At 39.9% G+C, this 22627-nt stretch overlaps 1 protein-coding gene across 6 annotated transcripts in view; it reads right to left on the bottom strand.

Moving 5' to 3' along the window:
• DAAM2 (dishevelled associated activator of morphogenesis 2) overlaps nucleotides 1-22627 on the bottom strand; it is a 221433-nt gene that overhangs the window by 47046 nt on the left and 151760 nt on the right. For all 6 annotated transcript variants that reach the window (XM_051782852.1, XM_051782850.1, XM_051782854.1 and 3 more), the window contains 9 exons: nucleotides 19739-20072; nucleotides 13348-13458; nucleotides 12183-12286; nucleotides 9767-9833; nucleotides 8781-8898; nucleotides 6556-6694; nucleotides 5070-5128; nucleotides 4470-4654; nucleotides 3227-3544 (listed from right to left, as the gene is read on the bottom strand). In XM_051782852.1, the coding sequence (XP_051638812.1) occupies nucleotides 3227-3544; nucleotides 4470-4654; nucleotides 5070-5128; nucleotides 6556-6694; nucleotides 8781-8898; nucleotides 9767-9833; nucleotides 12183-12286; nucleotides 13348-13458; nucleotides 19739-20072 (1435 nt within the window). The remainder of the gene's footprint in view (nucleotides 1-3226; nucleotides 3545-4469; nucleotides 4655-5069; nucleotides 5129-6555; nucleotides 6695-8780; nucleotides 8899-9766; nucleotides 9834-12182; nucleotides 12287-13347; nucleotides 13459-19738; nucleotides 20073-22627) is intronic.

The following is a 22627-nucleotide window of genomic DNA, read 5'->3' as shown; positions in this document are numbered from 1 at the left end:
AAAAGGTGATATGAACACAGCACATTTTCCAAACTTCTCTCTTGATATCACATCCTTTCTTCAGTGTAAGAAAAAACCACTTTGAGCAAAAACTGTATTTCTGGCTTGCCTGTTAATTAAGAAAGCTGCTTTATCTCATTGTAGGACTAGGCACCACCACAGCTATTATGAGTAGCTTCACACTGAGATTTTGTAGAACTCTTTCCATTAATTTTGAATCTATGGCAGCTGTCCTGCATCACTGTTTGCTGCGATATTTTTAGGCTGCTTTTAGGAAGAAAGTTCCAGAAATTAGAATCATCAATAACATTACAGAAACATTTGAAAGGAAAAAAAAGTAGTGAACATTTGTTTCTGTGGTTGGTTGTTTTGGGTTTTTAGGTGTTTGGGGGTTTTTAAAAAAGTCCTATATGCTATGTAGAACAAATATCTTTCTCCTGAGACTACTGTAGTCAGGTCTATTCAGAGGTGGCTAAAGAAAGTCTCCCTGAGGTCACTGACAGGAGTCATCACCAGCCTTACTCTTAATGGGAAGCTGCTTCTCCAGCCATGAGATAACAAACAAAGCAGTTGAAGGTTGACTTGGTTTGCTCTGAAAACTTCAAATCTATATGTTTATATTTAATAAATAGGGAATAATTAATCCATGCTTCCAGTGTGCTTGAAACCAGTCCATTATTTGGATAAATCATAAATGTCTGGTCCCTGATTGACCTTGGGTGTTGTGTAAAATTCAGAGAGAGAGGGCATGGCTGCCCCAGAAACAAAGAAAGGAATCTTTCCAGGATATTACAGTGGTTACATTGCAATATCTTTTTCTTAAAAAACTGAGATCCTTGGCACTAGCACTATTGTAGTGCTGTATGAATGGAATTCACAGACGATGCTACAGTGCTGTATGAATGGAGCTGTGGTGTGGAAGAGCTTCATCGGAATTCAGCCAATCCACTCATCTAAATGGCTTTGCCACTGATCATCAGCTCACATCAAAGCTAGTAAAAAATCCTTAATTCTCAATGGAAATTAGGGGGTTGGTGAAGTTTCCTTGTTAGAAGCACGGATACTTTCCAGTCAAACCTTTTCTCGTGGTGCCCATGGGAACTGTGGACAATCTGTTATTGTCAACTGCTAAGAATTTGGCTATATTTGATCTTTCTCTTAACACCCAACAGCTCAGTTCTTTCCTTCCAAAGACAAAATCAGCATTGGGAAAAAAGGTGTCATATGACTTGCCCTGGAGAACTGCCTTGATTCTGCTACTGAGAAAGTATATTGCAGACAAATCTCTCTCAGCCAGTCCTGTCCACATTGCTCTTAGCCTCTGTTGGCTTTCTCTCGCTCCCTTGAGGCAGGCTGCATGGATAGAGGAGTTTGCTCTCATGTGGGCTGCCTTAATCCTGGCATCATTTTCACACTTACTTGAGAAACCTTAGGAGAGAGACTTTGTACAACCTACTTTGAGAAGGGTGGTCTAAACAGTATGCAGAGATACCTAAGAGCTGAATAACATATTTGATCTTGTTGCAGCCCTAAATTTGTGTACAGCTCTTTCCAACACTGTGTCCTCTCACCTTGCTGTGTTCCATGGTGCCTGCACTCTTTGCTCACTAGAGGGGTCTTTTAAAATACAGAAATGTAAACATAGTGTTAACGTATCCATTTTTTAAAGTCTGGCTACTCTGACAGTTCAGGAGAGCACCACAAAAGGGCTGCAAAAGTAAAAAAAGGCATGATGAGGGCATCCAACCTACCCATGGACATGGTTCAGAGGATTCATATCCCTGTGAACAGAAAGTAAGTGCCTGATAGGGAAGTAGGAAATCTAGGATAACTGATGAAGATGACCAAAATGTATGTGCTCCTCCAACAGTCAGTCAGATTAAATGATCCCATAACAATGTGTAACCCAAATAACAAGGTGAGCCACCTGTGTTGGCACCATAGCCTCTGCTGTTTGCAGAAACCTTACTAGGTCAAAACATAACACCGGTAGACACCCCAAAACTAAGGCCCCACCCTCTTATGCCCCATTTTCCAACTATTTTACCTTCCTCAAAATAGTGTCTTTTAGCCACTCACCACCCAGGTCTTCAATTTTATTAGCACAGCTGCCTTCACTCTTATCCAGAGGGCAGGATAAGCCTACAGTTACTGTACACTAAACAGAAACACCTGTGACTCTCTCTTTTTCATATACATTCATATACATATATTAGTTATTATTTCTTTTCTTCAGAGCACTAAGTCCCATGTTCTGCAAAGGAAAATAAATCCTCGTCCTTACATTCTCTCCCACACCCCCCACGTGGCCTTGATAGACAAGCACAGACGGTGCAGCAAATATTTCACTTCACTTTATTTTAAAGAAAAGGAGAGAGGGGGAGAGAGAATACTTGTGGCATTCCAGAGGTCCCTGGACACTCATTCCAAATGCCAGAGTTGGGCCCTGGGTGAGTTTCAGTCTAAAAGAGAACCTGGGTTTCTAGGCAGCTATCCAAACTCAACACAGACACTTTTTTTCTTTCTAAATCAGTTAAAAAAATTAAGACCTAAAGAGAAGGGGAAGGGGGGAAAAAAAAGGAGATTGAGAGGGAGAGAAAGAAGAGAGAGAAGTGAAGGGGAAGGAGACACAACCAAGGTAGAAGAAAATGAGTGCAACAGAAAGAATCAAAGTCCTCTGTTTGGTTTTTGTCAATTCAGAGTTTTATCCCCAAGAGACAGAGTTCTATCCATGCAAGGAGAAAGGCAGCTTCCCTCATGGGCATGAACAGATGGTGAAGTGAATCAGGCCACCTTTCTCTCCTTGGTGATGGCTCCTGCCAGAGTAGAGGCAGTTGGTTTTGCAGCTGGTTCTCACCATGTTTTGCCCACATTGGCTCTGGTCATCCTCTTCCCCGGTGCACAAGTGAGGGCAGCTCTGGCACAGCAGTCCTGGAGATGTCCAGCTCTAGCTTATGTATTCAGCCCCACTCCAGCTTTGCTTAACCAATAGCATGGCCAGATCCACTGCAGCTCAATCTAACCAGCACCTTGGTCACCACAGGAGATACAGTGCACAGCTGGAGAACTGGGCAGACTTCCTCAAGACAATTAATGACACCTACTGACTTCAGCCCACAGAAAGCCACAGTATAACTTGTTTCTATGACTTGCATTCATGGCATTAATCAACACTGAGGTTTAATTAGAAAGTCAGTTAATTGCCGAGGGTACTGCAGTTTCTTACCTCACTCAGCTTAGCCCAGTTGAAGGATTTCAGTGGGTGTGAGGGCTGTGGGATAGATTTCTTCTTCAGACTGATGCCACTGGTGCTGAAAGTGGTTGTTGAAGGGGGTGGCACTCCCATGCTGAAGAAAGGTGGAGCTCCTGGTGGAGGAGGAGGTCCTCCTGGAGGAGGTGGTGGAGCAGGAGGAGGCGGACAGCTGGAGAAAGGCAAAGGAGGTGGCAGTGGTGGCAAATTCTCAGACATGTGAGAAGAGGACAAAGCTAATGGGCCGCCTGGAGGAGGGGGTGGTGGGGGTGGGAAGGAAATGCTGCCCCCTTGCTGGAAAATAAAAAAAACAGAGAAAAAGAAAGCAGTTTAAAAGGCACAATAACTCCATGTTGCCAGCTGATGTGATTTTATTACGAGTCTCAAAATATTTGATGTTTTCTTTAAAGCCTCCTGCACTCAAAGCCATGCAATAAAGGGAAGAATCTCAGCTTTCATTTAAGAGAAAGTTTCAAGCCCTTGAAGTTGTGGAGAAGAGCTTGAAAAAAGGAACCATAAATGGCTCAGAAAAACAGAAAGCTAGAAAAAGAAGCCAAAATGTATTATTTTCTCCTTGTGTATGAAAAAGAGAAAAGTTCAATCTTATGAACTTATGAACTCCTGGGTTTAAAAGCTAAGGGTTTAAAATACTGAATACCTGTCATTAGGCCCCACTAATGCAAAGTGGGAGAGGGGAGGAGGGAATGAATCTGCTTTCTGCAGTGTCTAACTTCTCAGGGCTGTGTTCTGGTAAGCTGTGGCTCAGGCACACTGCTGGGATAGAAGGAGCAGCAAGCAGGAGGGAACAATTGCAAATGTCACTTTTACAGAGCTTCAGGGCAGTACAGATGGCTCTTGTATCATGATAGGAGTCCTGTTTCTTCACTAAATATACTTTCATATCTGGGAGGTTTCTCTCTATTCTACTGAAATAAAGCCAGCGCCACCCCACTCAGCAGTAAAAATTATGGCTGGAGGAGGACACGTGTGCCTCAGAAGCTCCTACAAGGAAGGTGGTTGAGGAGAAGGAGCGGAGCAGCCCATGCATTAACCATTCTATACCACCAGCTCAGGGATATTGGTCTTAGCTAAAAGCTGAGCAGCTTCTAAGTATTCTCTACAGTGACCATGGAAGTGTCTCAGCCACAATATGCTTTTGTTCATCATTCACTAGTTAGCAGGCTTTAAACAAGGGTGGGGAAGACTCCCACTATCATACCGAGAACTCATTAAGCTGAGCCACCAGGTCATTCATCTGGTCTCGGGTCTGGCGCAGCTCCAAGGATTCCTTCTGCAGCTTGTCCTTCATTTTGTTCAGTGTCTTCATCATTTCATCTTTCTCCTGGGTCTTTGTTTCACATTCCCGCTCCTTCTTCTCTAGCCTGCTCATCAGCTCAGCATGATCTAGGGGGAAAATACAAGTGGGACTGATGAAATAAGCTCATGAACAGTCCCTGAAGATATGCTGGTTATGATGAAATAAAGCTGACAAATCTGTCAGTTCAACTGGGACGTATGATGAAAGCAGGAAAAAGAACATAGAGTCTGACTGCCTTGACAATGACCTTCAGTGATCAAGACAGCAATGTTCAAGTTTCAGTCAGACTGTAAAACCAATACATATGAGGACTAGGAGAACTCCCATCCTATGAAACACGTAAACTGATCACCATAAGACAAAATGTACATGAGGGAACAAAGCAGGGTTTGTCTGCAAAAGGAAAAGATGTGCCCAGCTCTGCTGCTTGCTGTTCTGTATATGGATTGGGATCAGTCTTGCCTCTGTTTTTTCCTACCCAAGCACAGAGGATGCACTCACCTTTCCGGAACTTCTCTGCCTGATCCCTCCACTGCTTGACTTCATTTTCATTCACCAGCCTGAAAGATGAAATCAGATAATTTAAACTTGTTCTGAGCTACCTAAGACGAAAGGCAAGTGGCCATTATGTGTAGTGATCGGCAAAAAGCAACCTGGCGAATGTACATGTTTAGGTAGGATCATGCCAGTGGTCAGCCTGGATTCAGATTTTGATCCTTAGCCAACAGTTAATATAAATGTGATGGCTTGTTACTCCAAGTCATTAAAAGGGATAAAGGAATGCCTGGGGAAAAATTCCAATACATTCCTGTCTTCAGGTAATACCTTCAAAGTGCCAAGTCTACTTATTTTTAAAGAGAGAAGTCATCACTAAAATAATCATAGCTGCTATGGGTCACAAATTACCACAACCCTAATACAAGACCACATTGCCATTGTTTTTTCTACTTTCTCTGGTTCTATTTTTTTCTTTCTTCCAAGGAGGGAGGATGCTTATCTATTGGGTAATATATCAGTAACAAGGCAATTCTCATATCTCATACTGGCACAACTATTTCCTATTACTGACAGAAAATATGCAGGGCATGCTGGGGATTGATTAGATATGTAGAATGAGCAGTAGCTATGAAAGTAGAACAGGAAGATCGGGCATGAGATCTACAATGAAGTCTGATATCCAAAGGGGCAGAAAGAAATCAGCAGCAGTCTATTTTTCCATGATGAGAAATCAGTTTCGATTTTGGCTCCTGCCTGTAACAAGAGGGATTTTTGTAAGATTTTTAGTATAGGAGAATTTGGGTTCATATAGGGCTTATGTTCTGTAAAATGCTCTTTTCAGTGGATAATTCGGAAAGGTAATGGGCCATGAATTACCTGCAGAGGAAGTTGGATGTAATGAAGAGTCCAAAAGTTTGACTAAAAAAGGACTGAGAACAGGGAAGTTGAAATGAGAGCCAGCTCATGTAGCTAGACTTCCCAAATGATGTATCCTATGGGAAAAAATAATGGTAGTGCCCTCAGACAAGTCAAGTGGGTGAGAGCAAGTAGACATTTTATGAAAAGGTAAGAGGTTTTGTGTCTAGGTGGGGGCTGCTTTCCACTGTTTGCAATCTTTCTAAACTATGTGCTCATTAGTGAGGAACGAGATCAAAATATAGATGATGATGTTATTTTATTGTTTTTAATACCAAGGAAAACTTCCAAGAACATTTGGAATGAAAAAAGGTACATGAGGAAGCCTTGTTATGAAATCGTATTTTTTATTGCTCTTCTAACCAGCTTTATATTTAAGAGAAATTAGAAGTCAAAGGTAAGGACTTTGCTACTGCCAAGTTAAGATGTCATTAGAAGGAAATTATCTAGAAGGCTAATGAGACAATGAGAGGCTGTAGGTTAAAATAAAAAACTCCCCATGTATGATATTCTATTTATTAAGAATCTGCATACTTATACCTGAATAACAGAAATAAACAATAATGCAGCTTACATTTTAATGATATTTTTGACATTGAAGTTTTCCAATGGAGCTATGTCTGGATCATCACCTCGTTCATCCTGAAGAACGATTTGTTGGAGTATTCTGTCCAACAGCTGCCACTGCTGGAAGTTTCCTCCATTCCTCTTATCTGTATGGAAATAGACCAACCCATGAGAACTTCCAATTCTATGCCAAAGTGCACAGACCTGCCAAGAAACTGGCATTCTTTCCTTTCCACCTTCCATCTCAATCCTGTATGTAATAAATAACAGAACACAAAGCCTAACTCTGAACTGTCGCCAGCAGATTATTTACAAACACCTGGCATATTGTAACAGCACATAACAGGCATGGGCGACTCGGTGACTGATTTGCACATTCAGATTGTGCAACCCTTTTGACAGATTAGCTCTAACTTGCACTTTAAACCTCTAGGAAAGTGATTTTTTTGTGATAGCCATTACTCGGTATTTTCTGGGGCTTGATGCTGTTTTTTTTTTTTTTTTTGGTAACTAGGTAACATCACGATCAGGCACCATAAAAAACAATCAGATGTTCTATCTGCATGCTTGGTTATCTACAGGTCAGCAAAACTCAAATAGCATAAAAAATTCATACAAACATGACCAAATAGTGTGGAGATAAAGAACAGAAATTGAACTCAAGGGACTGATCCCATGGATATCAAAACAGAAGAGCCAGAGCAACATAGAGTTTACCTCAGCTTGCTAAGTTACATAACCTAGATCTTTAGATTCTTTAAAACTGCACCAGCCTGGCCTAGCAGGATTTAGCCCTTCTGCCACCAAAAAATCCCATCAACATGTAAAGCTCAAGTGCTATCTTAAGGAGTAATTATCAAAGAGACTACTGAGACAAAGAACTGCTTGAATTTGTGCATGGCAGTACCTGAATCTAATGAGAGCCTGAGAGCATACCACTTTACTTTCTTAAAAGCACACAAGAGTACATCTCCCTTATGTTCCCTTCTCAGTTTGACTGCTCAAATATGGAGAAAAGTAGTGGAAGACCAGCACCTCATACCTAACAGGATCAAGGCAGGCAGTTCTTTAGTGATATTGCTATGCATTTGCTCCGTACAATCCTAAACATCCACTGGACTGATTACATGACTAATGCGTCTATTCTTGAACAGGTAGCAGTTACGAGTATTGAGGCCATGTTACTGAGAACACAGCTGAGCTGGGCAGGGCACGTCTCAAGGATGAAGGACCACCACCTCCCTAAGATTGTGCTCTATGGCGAACTTGCCACTGGCTGCCAGAAGAGAGGAGCCCCAAAGAGGAGATACAAGGACTCTTGAAAAAACATCTCAGCCTGGGCCATACTGATCATCATCATTGGTCTACTCTGGCCTCCAATCGGGAAACATGGAGACACACCATCTGTAACGCTGCTGCTTCTTTTGAGAACGCACGCAGGGTCACTCTTGAGGAGAAAAGACAACGCAGAAAGAACTGTGTCTTGCCAATACCGCCTAAGGAGACATTCCACTGTGCCTTATGCAATCGGCCTTGTCTATCTCACATTGGCCTTTTTAGCCACCAGTGTGCTTGTAGCAAGCATGGATAGAATCCTTTTCAAATCTTCGTTTGCGAAGCCTGGCCATGATGATGATGCATTTACTCAGCTGCTACACTCTGGAAGCATAACTGAATTTTTTTATTACAGTTAACAAGACGATTCCTATCACTTCTTTTGGAAAAAAGTGCCAATATTATTTTTCACTTTGAGTTCAGAAGCTCTCCATTGATGCATTGCCATGAGATAGCAGCCTGAAGACTTACTGTGGAATTTCCTAGTTACAGAACAGCTTTCAGTACCGTATTGTTCATCAGAAAAATTCCTCAGTGCATTTTTTTAGTAATTCAAAATGCTATCTATTTCTGGGAATTTCCCCATCTAGAGCACAAGGACTCTTTTTTAAAACTTCTAATTTAAAACCATTGAAAGCTCTGTCAGTGACTAACTGGAATGTCTCAGCTACTTAATTTTATTTGCAAGTACAGAGGGGTCAAGCTGCTGCCTTAAATATTGCAACAAAAATCTGCTGGATGCAGTCAGTGTAAGATACCAAGTTCATTAGCCACAGCGAAGTTCTGAATAGAAGACAAGGGTAGTGTGTGCCCTGCTATCTGTGAGCTGGTACCTACCCCAAAGCTTCACCTAGTTCTCCAATACCCCCACCTCTGGAAATTTATAAATGTACTCACATGGCATCTGCAAACAGTGCTGGAGAATGGATAACAAATAGGGATAGGCGTCTGTGTGCTTCAATCTCTTCTTGATCAACTCAAACATCTGAGAGGCACTTTTTGTATCAATGTGGATCTGAAGTGAGAGGAGAGAAAAACCTTCCACAGTGAAAGCCTAATTAACTGTGAAAGATCCAATCAACACAAAGACATGCAAAGTCTCCTGCCATGTCCAGCTGCAGGTTCCAGTGAGGAGCATACATGGATCATGGAGACCACCATTGTCATCCCTACTCCAATATGGAAAAAGTCCCCAGAGTAAAGGGCTAGAAAGGTAGGAGGAATGTAAAGCCACCAAGAGCTGCTCTGGAGCAAGCAAAAGATTTGGGTCCTAGAAAGTGCTGGCACAAATAGTATAAGCTAATCAAGAAAGGGATAGTTGTTCTGTATCAGTATGCAGCAAGAGCTGTTCATGAAGAAAGAGGAGACTGTAACTATTCTGGACCCTACAGCTTCTTACTGATGCTAAAGGTTGTGGAAACAGTCCTTGTTTCACGCTCATCTTTAAAATCTGCCCATTATAAAATAACATTCCTCTCCACAGGCCCTTAGTTTCCTGCAATCTTGGGAAAACAGCCCAACCCTCACCCATACCCCCGTAAAGGGGATATCTGAGACTAGAATGCAGCTGGATCATCAGGACTGAGAACCTGAGTGCAGGCTTCAGAACCTCCTTCACTCCTGAACTTTCAGCCAAACAGAAGAAAGAAGTTTTTATCAAAGCTACTTGGCAGAAGTCCTGTGTGTGATCACTGTTTTCATTGTTCACACATCATACACCTCCTCCCTGCTAACTGAGAAAGAGTGAAAACAAGAGCATCAGCCACTCTCAGCAACAAAGTAAAACATTATTTTCAGAGAGCACAAAGGGAAGTTGCACCAAACATCCAAATTGGATGTAAATTCAGCTTTGTTGATTTCAGGTACTACAAAGAAAAACTTACCAGGTCAAACCGCTTGGCAAGTTCCAGGTCATCTTCATTTCTGACCATCTCAAAGAAATCTAAATGTCTAGGAGAAAACAGAACAACAAAAAATTTGCCAATGTTCATTGCATAATTCAGACTTAAACTAAGTGTGTCACTACAGAAGCAGCAAGACCTCATTTTCAGCTGGAACACTTGGACATTGGCAAGCCTTTCATATACGAAGTGCTTGCATAGGTATGCAAGGCAAGGGGGTCAGAGACAGGCCAAAAGAAATGGCTGGAACAGGTATACATGCTGTGTAACTCCTATGCTAAGTCACTGTATTGAGGTAAGGTGCTAAAAATAAACATAAGATAGAAAAGGGATATTCTATTTGTGATGCATGCAATGCCTGCAGTGATAATACGTTCCTAAGAAGTCCACACCACATTTGTTAACCAGATGATAGACCATTAACAAGTTGTTTCCTTCAAACAGTGAAGCAGAGACACATTCAGTGGATCAGTTAAACAGCAGAGCTCATAACTATCTCTATATATGCCTGTTGATAAGCACAGCAGCATGCCTATGTTTGGATCTGGGGGCCTGGTGAGTGACACATTTGACCATCTGGACTTCTCTCACACAGAGACCAGAGCACAGTACATCATAGAATCATAGAATCAACTGGGTTGGAAAAGACTTCCGAGATCATCAAGTCTGACCCTTGATCCAACACCGCCGTGGTTACCAGACCATGGCACTAAGTGCCACATCCAGTCTCATCTTAAAAATCTCCAGGGATGGTGAATCCACCCTGGGCAGCCCATTTCAGTGTCTGATTACTCTCTCTGTAAAAAATTTCTTCCTAATATCCAACCTAAACCTCCCCTGGCACAGCATAAGACCATGCCCTCTTGTCCTAAATGATGTCCTAAATGTCCTAGATGATGTGGAAAAATGTTGTGGCACATTCCCCTGTACAGATCTGTTATACGGTCTATGCAATCCAGGCATCTGAGATCTTCCCAAACTTTTGTTATCATTCTCATGGCCAACCTGTAAATCTAAAAGTGCCCCTAAGCCCCTCCTAAACACTCCTGGTTAACTGTCCAAAGGAACACAGATTACCTATAGGACAGATTCTCTTCTTGCTTATAAAGTTTTAGATCAAAAGTAACATTCCTGGTCCCAGCTCTGCAGCAAAGCACAGACATATGACTGTATGCACTCTTTCCCTGCGACATGAATACCCATGTATATGCCTCCACCTGCTCAAAGGTGTGAGGCCAGTGTGTATGACAGCAGCTGGTGCTAACTGGTGTTTATGCAGAGTCTCAGGCACAACACATATGCCCCCAGGGATAGTTCTATCACCCCACAGCAGTTCTGATTGGAAGTCTGAGAAAATGGTGCCTTGAAAGCTGCAGGCGTAGGCCTGATCCACAGGTTTTTCACCATGTGCTTTGACAGACTTGACACTTCTATTTTGGAAATCCCAGATATCAGATAGCTACAAACCAGCCCTGCTCTGTAGGAAGGGGATGCTAAGGGATAGCAGCACATCAGCAGGTCAGTGCCTCTGTACAAGTGCCAAGCTTAATGTGGTAACAGGAGAAGAGACTCCCACAGCTGCCTGCTCTTACACTTTAAAATGTTTCATTGTGTTAGGCAAATGGATTTTATGAGGCTCCTCATTGGTTCATCAGTCTTTTAGCTTCTTGAAGTGTCTTGGTCAAATTATTCCAATCATTTACTTCAAGTCTTTTTCAGCAGGGGGCATTGTAAAGGTTTAATTTAAGGTCACTAGCAGCTTCAATTACTGTGGCAAAACTAAAGAATTGCTTGTGGAGAAAGCATTTATTACCTGTATAATTTTTAACACAGTAATTTGAACGTGCCATTCAGTGTTGCATTTTGTGCAGTAGCAAGGCTGTTTGAAAACACTTCTCATTCTTCTCTCATGCCCCCTTGGCATCTCTACCCCATCACAGGTGCCTCTTCTCATAGTTGTGTCAGTGCCACTTTTTGGGAGGTTGTGATACAGGATAGATCACAAAAAAAGACTGGAAAAAACCCTTGGAAACTCAGAACCTGCACTTAGATCACATATACTCAGTCGCAATGAAGTCAATGAACTACCGACTTCCCTCCTTCCTACAAGGACAGGCTTTTGTTCCAGTTTTGCTACAAGAGAAAAGAATTAGATAATTTTTTATATTTTTCATTTTGATTGACATCCCCAGAAGAAAAGCAGTTGAGGAACTCCTTGCCACAGCCTCTGCTAACTTCGTATGTATGTTTCCAACTTCATCTACTGATGTTAATTTTAAGGATAAATCTAAATTATTTTTTTAAAAGGGCGGCAGTTTCAGGAAGACACAGAGTCAGAGTAGAATTTCTAAGAACTCTTTCTGTTCATCAGTAGCTGTTCTCAGAAAATATATTTTACCTGTCCAGTGTGGCATTCTCGTGTCCTCTTAGCTTGTCAATGACAGGTTGAATTCCCAGCATTAGAAACTCATATCGTAGGTGTAGTCGGAACTCCAAATTGTCCTTAAAAAGTGGGGGGAAACAAGTTATTTGGTTTCAAAAGCTGTCATTCACATTTTTAAAAAATTTACTTAAAACCTCAGTTGTTCCCTTTTTAATATCCTCTATCCTGACACCAAATTCACAGGATGATTAATTCCAGTAAAGTAAGTAAAAGAGAAATTAATGCTTTTGTCTCTCTTTCACTTAAACTACAGCCCTTGCTTACCTACTATGAGTTCTGTATATGCAGTCATAAAGACAGCACACACCATGTTGTTCCGTAAAGAACAGAAGTTATTAGCATTTTTCCTGCTAGTCCATTACAGGTTCATCTCCTGCTTACAGATGACCATTAACTGCAGTCTTCCTCCTAGTTTTTACATTTACTTATCATATAACCACTATACACTCTTGACAAATTTTCTGACATCTATTCAGTGGGATGTTACAGGAATCCCAGAGATAAAGACAAATATGTTGTCAGACAGCTCTCGTGAGCTTGTTGTCTGTTGTGGTTTAATTAAAAAAAACCCACAAAACAAAACTCAATGTAACAAAAGTAACACTTTTAATGAAATAAATCAGTTTTAACTATCCTCCAGACTCAAAAGGAAGTCTCCTTAATAAAAGAAAAACAACTGGTTTTTTTTTCCTGAAATGTGTCCATTTGATATTTTTAAATTAAAATGCTTTGAGTTTGGCTTTGAGTCAAAACAACTTACCATTTCAAAACATTTATGAAGGTAAACCAAAACATTTTCTAAAAGGCTGGAATAAGGAGGTAAATGCTTTGCACTTCTTAAAAAAAACCCCAAAACCAAACCAAACCCAAAACCAACTAACTAAAAAAGAAACAACCCAAAGTAATCACTTGAGCGTAAATAGTCTATGTTATATTGAAGAAGCTGGGAACGAAATAATATGGAAGACATTGTAAGACTGATCTTAACAATTAAGCATTATTTCCCACAAACTATATCCACGCAGTATGACAAGATTTGTGACTTAATCTACTAACCATTTCCAAGGTTAATTAATTCAAGCATAACATTTTAGAAGGAATTTCCAGGACAGTGACTCACCTCACCAGCACCTGCATTCAGAACAGCATTGATAAAGGACATGATGGCTGTTTTGAGGTTTACTTCATCTCTGTATCGCCCCATGCTTCGGTCTAGCTCGTTTAACAATGACTGAAACAGAAAAGCAAGCTGAGTTAGAGGACATAATCTAATTTCTTGCACCACTGTGCATACTGTTGAAAGGATATGCACTTAGTCTTCTTTCAATTTACTATATATCTGCTTACAGAAATATTAATTTTTTCAGACAATGTTGTTAGAAATTTTGGACATTCACAATAAACAAATGAAGAATAGTAATTGGAATAAAATGCCCACCTGATCCTAACAAAAGTTTTTGGTTTTTTTTTTTTAAACAACCTATTCTATGAGAAAAAGCAGATGCCCATTACAGTACTTGCCAACATGATCTAAGAAAGCAGCAGAATGATGACCTTCCTTCACTCTGTATGGTGAATATCACAGATTCATAGAATCATAGAACATTTTAGGTTGGAAGGGACCTTAAAGATCATCTAGTTCCAACTTCCCTGCTACAAGCAGGGAACCTTCAACTAGATCAGGTTGCTCAGAGCCCCATTCAACTTGCCCTTAAACACTTCCAGGAATGGGGCATCCAAAACTTCTCTGAGTAACCTGTTCCAGTGCCTTACCATTCTCTCAGTGCAGAATTTTTTCCTAATATGTAATCTAAACCTTTTCTCTTTCAGTTTAAAGCCATTCTCCCTTGTCATATCACTACATGATCTTGTAAAGACTCTCTCTTCATCTTCCTTGTAGGCTCCCTTCAGGTACTGGAAGGCCACTATATGACAGGGAGTTTATACACACAGAAAAACAGTATCGGATCCATACATCGTTTCTACTCACATCACTCAAGTAATTTTCATTATTTTCTTGGATCTCAGCAGGATAGATTGCACTTATGTATACAGGGGAAGATAATTTTAAAAAGAAGCTGTCTTTTGAGAAATAAAGCCTATACCCAAACCGTGACATATTTCTCCTTGTTTTTCACTTACAACCATTTAGCATGAAACAGACAATTATTACCTCTTGGAAAGCTCCTTTTGGGGATTTGCTAATAACAGGAATACCCCCGTTCATACAGCTCCAAAGCCCAAAGGTGAGTTACACATCCTCATCGGAAACGCAGTTAAGCTCCAGTTTCCTTGTTACAGACTTACAGAATGGTTTTGGTTGAAAATGACCTTTAAAGTTCATGTAGTCCAACTCTCTTGCCATGGGCAGGGACATCTTTCCACTAGACCAGGTTGCTCAAAGCCCCATTCAGCCTGGCCTTGAATTATTCCAGGGATGAGGCATCTACAACTTCTCTGGGCAACATGTTCCAGTGTTTCACCACCCTCAACATAAAAAACCCTCTTCCTTTCATCAAATCTAAATGTAGCCTCTTATACTTTAAACCCATTAGCCCTTGTCTTGTCACTACAGGTCCTGGCAAAAAGTCTTTGTCTTTTTTATAAGTTCCCTTTATATATTGCAAGGCTGCTGTAAGTTCTCCCCAGAGGTTGTATGTTCTCCTACTAACCAAATAGGGTGGGTATTTAGCATTCAGGGGGTATGTAGCACAGGAATGCTTTTGGTCTAATTTCTACATACATATAGATATTTCACTACAATCTTGTGAACATCAGGAGGCAGAAGAGAAAAGGACTAGACAAATAGCATTAGTAGCCTTTGTCTTATTTAGGATTAATTCCACTTGAATATTTACCAAAGAGGTTATATGCAGAAACTGATTAGCCATGAAAGCAACTCTACTTTTAGCTTTCTGCTGATCACCATTAATCTTCTCTCCAGGATCTTCTTTGATCAGTTCATAATTCCAAGGATGATTTTCCTTACTGGAAGAGTAACAAATTCCGCTTGAGATCTGGCAGTTCAGCTGTATAAGACTCACTCCAGCATTAATAATAAATGCCTCACACTCATATATTTGTTTTGCTGTTGCACTAAAAAAGAGAGAATTCTTTTACTCTTCCCAAGAAGTTTTGACCATAAAGGGATAATGAAGACAAAAATAACTTTTTAGTGTTCAGCTCAGCAGACTATCTAAATAACATTTTGAAGCTATGATGCTGAGTAAGGAAGTCCATTTTCTTTTAGTCAGTCTTTTGTCCGTGGCTACTGAAAGTGTTAATTCATAGCAAAATCTTTCCTCTGGTAGTCATCGGTTTCATAGGTCTATCTTGTTTCCTGTAGAAATCCATGGAGATATATCTCAAGAAACAAGAGGAATATCCTCCTATGCACTCTTTGGGGGAAAGAATAACCTCCTGGCTTCATGCTTGGTTTTGTGTAAAAATATTTTGACCTATCATACACTGCTACTGAAAGCTGTTTTTACATCTGAGTATAGTATGTTCACTATCAAACAAGTTTGATTTCATAAACTCCTTTTTCTTGCTACTTCTTAATTTCCCAGCTGGAATTTGCAAATATCCCTAGTCCTGGCATTTGAACTTTGGTCACATCCAAGTTCCCAACAGTTGTGTTATGACCAAATAATATTTTGTTAGAAATGGGAATGAGTCTTACATAAAAATACATGAAATGCCCTACTGAGGCAGACTGGCAGTCAGTTCAATCCAGTACCCTATCTCTAACACTGACAATAGGAGACTATTTAAGAAGTCTTTAAATTCACCAACAAAACCAACTATCCAACTTGACAAATAAGCAGAAGTGAAATAAATGAGATAATTTAGTTCTGTTACTGTCAGATTTGACACTGAAATCCAATGTACATGTGTCTTCTTGGAATAATTTAAGCAGCCATCACTACAGAAGCATCAAAACCAGGAATGGTTTTGCTGGTTTTCTTCAGAGCCTTCATTCCTACCATATTTTCTCACAGACTTTTAGGAACATGCTAGAATCTATGCAATAGCATATCAGATACTGCATCCAGACAGGTTGAAGGATGTCAACAAAAGTTTTCTACCCAGCATTTCAGAATGCTGAACTAGGAGCAGAATGCAGTGAGGGCCAAGCCAAATTCAGGGCAAGAGCAAACAAAACTCTGTGTTGCACGAAGCTAACTGAAAAGTAGCACATCTTCATGCAATTGTTCAGCTTGAGAAGGAAACACTGTAAGTTCACTCGATTCCTAAACATCAGACTCTACACCCGCATACCATGGCCAAACTCCAATATCTCCAATCCTTTGCAAATGGCTGGGGTTCAAGTCTTCACTTGAAAATTTCCTGTAAAAAAGATTTCACCACACCTCTTGGCAGACAGTTCTGTGGCCCAATTGATCTTATGGTTATAAAGGTTTTTCCTACTATTTTAGCAAAACTTTCCCCACTTAATCCCATTATTCCTCATCACTGACATACAGTAGGGTTTCATTCAGTCTGCCGGAAACCTCAAAAGGCTTTGGTTGAGCCCTAAAGGGAAGAAGCAAATCAAGAGGGAATACTGGATTTTAATTTGTTCCTTTTTAGCTCCTCTACTATAATTCCAAATTGATCAGATTTCTCCCTACAAATTATGGTCTGTACTGACGGTGTTTAACACAAACCAGGCAAGGGGGCTCTGGAAGGCATGCTCCTAATCTCCACCTTTTCAACTGACAATATCAAACTTCCTTTATTCCTTCGCCTCAAGCTTCAAAATTACTAGCAGCATTAAGAAGGGAAACAAGAGTGTTCTGCCCGAAGCAGCCTAGTTAACTTACCACCTGAAAGTGAAATCAGCTCCTTTCAGACAGTATCTAATACCTAGGTTCTCTCAAGACTAAAAGGAAAATTCTTTCTCTCTACAGGGATCCACAATTGGATGAATATTTTAAATAGCAGGCTAGGCTGGAAGAGCACTGGAACATCCTGATAAACTTTTCCGGGCCAATAGAGAATTATGACTTCGCAATGTTAGTTTGACTCAAAATATAGCATGTGAAAGAGCATTACATATTACAATGTCATAACATAATGCATTGACTCCACAGGAAAAATGAAGGGAAGCAACAAGCATAACAATAATCAGAAACGCAATGGCTTAGGGAAGAGTAAGACTGTGCCCCTTTAACAAGGGAAACCAGTCATAAATAGGATAATGAGACATGAAAGACTACGAAATCAGAGACTCTTCTTTCTCAGTTTACATAGCATTCTATAAACCTGCATCCTCACAAGAAAAATACCTAAAAATTCAAGGAAAAGTAACATTTTCATGGTCACACAGTGAGCCAGTGACAGAATTACACTGATTTTCAATACATGGAAAAAAATCCCAGCAAGGACACCAAGGACTCATCTTCCTAATTCCACATTTCTGCTTTGAGGGTTTATTGTCTGTTTTCTTTCATCTCTCTTCTTTAAGGGGCAGAGTGGGATTTTTAAGCAAAGAAGTCTATTTCAAACAATTGCATGAAGACAGAGCTTTTCCAGATTGCTTCAGGAAGGCATGCCTTTATACCATTGTGGTATTTGAGTAAAGATAGAATGCTACTCTGAAGAGGACATTCCTCTGAAGAGGACAGTTTTCAAAGAATATCTTAAGAGGAACTACAGGCTGCATGTTGGACACTAAAGGGAGAATTATTCTAGGAAGAAGGACATTACAAAAGAAGGCTCAATTAAAGCAAGCAAAGGGATAAGCTCAGGCAAGAAGATGCAGCAAATGTGAGACAACAGGAATAGCAACTATGTAAATTGAGACACAAACATAAAGTATAGAATCTTGTTGCAAGTGCCAAGACAAAGATGATCCTAATAGACCTATAAACACACTGAACATCAAACATCAACATCGGGTGAAGTTACAGTATGAAAAGGTACTTGAGTAAAGACTGAAGTCTCAACAAAGAAGAGTAAGTTCTGGAGAATCTCTCCATGGCTTTAAAGTGAACCCTAACTGAAGTTAAGGACTGATAATTGTAGTCAGTAGATGAAATGCTAGCAATTTAGAAATAAGCAATATTTCACATCAAAGTTTCCATTCAGAGTAAAATATGGTTATTATGTTAAGGAAAGACTACTTCATATTCATAGAATTTCTATCTATATTTTCCATTAACTCCAACTTAAAAAAAAACCAAAAAAAACCCAAAAAAAACCCAAAAAAAACATATCAAGAAGCAAGGACCTCCTTTCCAAAATATTTTAGTTTGATCAGTGGTCTTCACTTGGTGAAGCAATATGATTAAATTTGATGCAATTTGGTTAAATTAATTGAGATTGCAAGTATTTATAATGCTCAGGGATCTCACCGTAATTTGAATGTTGACTTTAGCTACATTAGTATAAAACTGTATGTTTCTTATTCAAATAATAGGAGTTATTGCAGGAGAGAGCCAATGCAAGTTTAGTAAGAACCATATCTTAAGTCACAGCTTTCCTTCTCCACTAATTCACCCGTTGCTGAGTCCTCTGACAACTTTTGGCTAATTGTGCTTAGAAGGCTGACCAGCAAGAACTTCTTATATTCAATAAAACATGCCATGTTTTATGTTGCCATGTTAAATACATGATCTCTATTCTACACCAGTCTCTAAACACAAGTATTAGAAAATGCAAACAAGAACACATCCCTTCTGCTAAATCATTTTGAGGTTTGTGTGGGGCTTTTGTTTAAGAAAGAAAAAAGAGCAAGTATCCATTTATCTTTCATTTTTTTTCCCCAATGGAAAAGTATTTTGACAAGAGCAAGTTTTCATGCAAAGTACTTTTCATGAATGTAAGAGTTGGTAACCACCTGCAAATCAGTCAACCAGATTCCTCAAAAACTCAGCTGTACAAGACCTGTGCTACCACACTTCACCCAGCAATGACTTCTATCTCAGTAATTTGATGACTTTTAAACCAATATAAAAAAAGAGAGACAGAGAACAACCAAATAAGAGACACTGAGTAAACTCAGCATCTATCTCCCATATGGGCTTATTAGAGCAGAGTCAATTGGTCAAGTAAGGGCAAGTTAACACAGGACTGCAAGTGCTGTCAGGGCTCTAAGTTACCACTGTTTTTTGGCAAGCATCTAAAGTTATCCCCACGTCTCCCAGGTACATAACAATGTCACATTAATTCAGGAAGGAGCCTCTGGTAGAACAAATCATTACCACTCCAGAAATGCCATCAAGTTAGAGTATGAATAGATTAGCAGCTTTCACTTAACATGGCAAACTCCCATTTTCAAGTAAAATATAGGAGATTTTAAGTTAGCATTAATGACAAGCATCAGGTCTTGAAAAATATATATATATATATGCTGATAACCTATTTGAGGAAGTTCCCTTCTTAAAACAAAATGAGAAATATTGCCTTTTTACTACTTAGCAAGTTTGCAGTATATGCACTGTAAAAATCACTCCCTGCAGATATTCATCATACTGGGTATTTATGTCAAGGTATCCTCCTTTTACCTGGAATCTTGTCCTTTCTGCAGCATAGACTTGGTAGTGAAGCATGGCTTGCAAGACTTTTTTGTGACCATCTGGTACCAAGCAGACAGCCCCTAGGATCTCCAGCACAGCAATCTTGGTCTTAATGTTCTCAGTCCGTAAGCTCTGGGAGATGATGTTGATGCTTTCTGGATGGGCCAGAACATGAGCCCGTCCTTGGGAGTTGTTCATCAGTGCCTTGATACACCCTATAACGGATGTGTGTATACGGCTCTCTGAGGTCTCATAGTCCATGCTCTTTAGGAAGTTCAGCAAACAGCTCAGGCCATCCAGCTCAATAAACCTGGTCACAAACCTGAAAAGAAAAAAAATCAACCAAAAAAAAAAAGGTAGAAAAAAATAAGGAAAGCAGATCAAAGGCAATTTATTCAAATGATAGCATATTATTCAGCCCTGCATCTTTAAAAGCTGGCTAGCTTTTAGCCTGAAAGTCACAGAATAATTCCCAGGTATTTAAGAAAATCAAATCAAAACAAAACAAATAAACAACAACAACAACAAAAAAAGCACAACAAAAAAAGGGAGGGGAAAGAGAGAAAACAGACTAGCTAATAATGATGTGTAACATAGTTTAGGGTAATTATACTATGTCACCTTACAACGCTATGGTTTGGTCTCTGTGCTCTTTGTTGCAGTTACCACCAAACACTGCTGTGGTTCACCTCAATATTGGCTGCATTTTCAACGGTGAATGGATTCTTTCCCATTTGCATTTAAAGTTCTCAAGCTTAGAAATGGGGATAGACACTTCCTAATGTACCATCTTTCTTTTTCTGTCCATAAGTGAGATGCTGCTACTAAGTTCATTAGTAATAAAAGCACCATGCTGAAAGACTGAATTTCACTGGTCTCTGTTCATGTGTCTGTACCACCAAGACAAATCTGAACCATACTTATATTTCTCTAGATAATATGGATTTGACATATGTATCATCTTTTGGTGGCTACACTCCACGCCACACAGGAATTTTCAGGGTCTACCTGAAAGTTACACTCACTATGCTGACAGATTTGCCAACTTTCAGTTTATTTGGGCCAGCAATTTGACCAAAAATATGGAAAAGCCTGGTGCTTTCAAAGTTTTGGTCTGAGGTTTGGGTTTTGTTTAAAATTGGGTTTCAAAGTGAATATCAGAGTGAGGGCAAGCACCCACAGGAACACATGAACATCAAAAATGAAAACAAGGTTTAGTTGAACCCTCCTATGACAATTTGCCAAGTTTCACACAGGTCTGATTGCACATTCTTTGGATGCATCATCTTGTCTACCCTAACAAATCATAGGAGCAAAAGCTTCTCTTTCTCTAGGCCAGAGAGCAGAATCAACATTGTGCACCAGGAATTTGGTAAGTTACCCAAAGCAGTTTGTTATTCAAACTGATTATAGAAAGATTAAGACTTAGTTCAGTTTCTGTAACGCATTTAGCTGCTACCATGACAAAAAAGACTGAAACTAGAGCATTCATGGCGAAAAGAGTTGCTGCTAGGGATGTGTTAGGAAACAAAATAAGAAGAAACTCAACCTGTTACCAAATATGATGCCAATGAATTCTGATCAATTCCCTGAGCCTAAAAAGTGGAGTTGCTCTTTGTCTCTACTTACAGAGGCATTGTCTAAATTCTCCTTCTTCTCCTTACCTTCAAAGTTCTATTCTATACCTTAGCTATTCCCTCTGTCTTTTAGGGGAAGAGAAAAAAAGACTTTTTTTTCCCCTGTTTTTTCAGTTCCAGGGCTGAGGGAAGACTTAAGGTTGCTACAGTTCTGAAGATATGGAGCAATACTGATAGAAACATTCTGAAGAAACAGCAGAACAAGGGATCCCTTAAATGTACTTTTATATAAAACACACAGTCTTATGAGAAGACAAACAAGGCACTACAACCTTCACATATTTAAGCCTGCTCTGATGACCACATGAAAAAAAATGGTAAAGGCACAAAAGTCACATTGTCCCGATTAAACACAAACTCTCACTAAATTCACTGGCAGAGCAATTTTTCTAGGACTGTTAGGATGAGGTCATTCCAAAAAGGAGGCATGCGCTGAAAAGTGGTGTGTGTCACAAAACTTGATTAATGACATAATTTAAAACAATGTTGGGACTTTCCTATACTTTTCCTAGCCCAGAGAGCAAACAGTGAGCATTACTCAATAGCAAGCAAAGCCAAGTTCCCTTCCATTTCAGCTGCAATCAGAAGAAGGAATCAAATTAGGATTTTCATCTTCCTTTTTCTAAACACTTAGTTCCCTATTCTCTGGAAACACCAGAAATCATGCTGGGAGAGGTAAAGAAATGGCAAAAGCAGTTTCTGGGCCAACAGATACTCTCAGTATGAGGATTTGCTCAGTGTGGGGAGGTGTGTGTATAAATGTCCGTAGAGGAGAGAAGAAATGCGACTTTAGCTGACAGGCTGAAAGCCATAATCCTCACACTGTTTGGTGTCTGAGCCTCTAAGCAGGTGGGTATGTGGGGATGTATATGCGTGGGGGTGTGTGTATGTGCAAAACCAAACTCAGCTTATACAAGTAAATTGCCTACTTCCTCACAGTATGCACATATGTAACTCACTTCCATCTTATTCAGCCTCCATGCTGCAAAGTAAGGTCTTGTTCTAGACTGGAAGGTGTAAAGTTAAACATATTTGCCAATGCATTCTGGCTAACACATTCAAATACTCAAGTGTAAATAAAGTAGTGTTTTAATAGGTGCTAAACAAGCAAATTAAAACCTCAGACTCTCACTTGACCAGTTTAGCACACTTTAAAAGGCAAGGCACCTCTTTGCCTTTCAAGTTTTAGAGACTGCTGATCAGAATGAATTATCTAGCTCTAATAATAAACCTTTCATCC

The sequence above is a fragment of the Manacus candei genome, unplaced genomic scaffold (assembly GCF_025592945.1).
Source record: "Manacus candei isolate 608988 ecotype Guabito, Panama unplaced genomic scaffold, ASM2559294v1 h1tg000017l, whole genome shotgun sequence".
Classification (NCBI taxonomy): Eukaryota; Metazoa; Chordata; class Aves; order Passeriformes; family Pipridae; genus Manacus; species Manacus candei.
The sequence above is the reverse complement of the archived record's forward strand: the minus strand, read 5'-3'. Positions and strand labels throughout refer to the sequence as shown.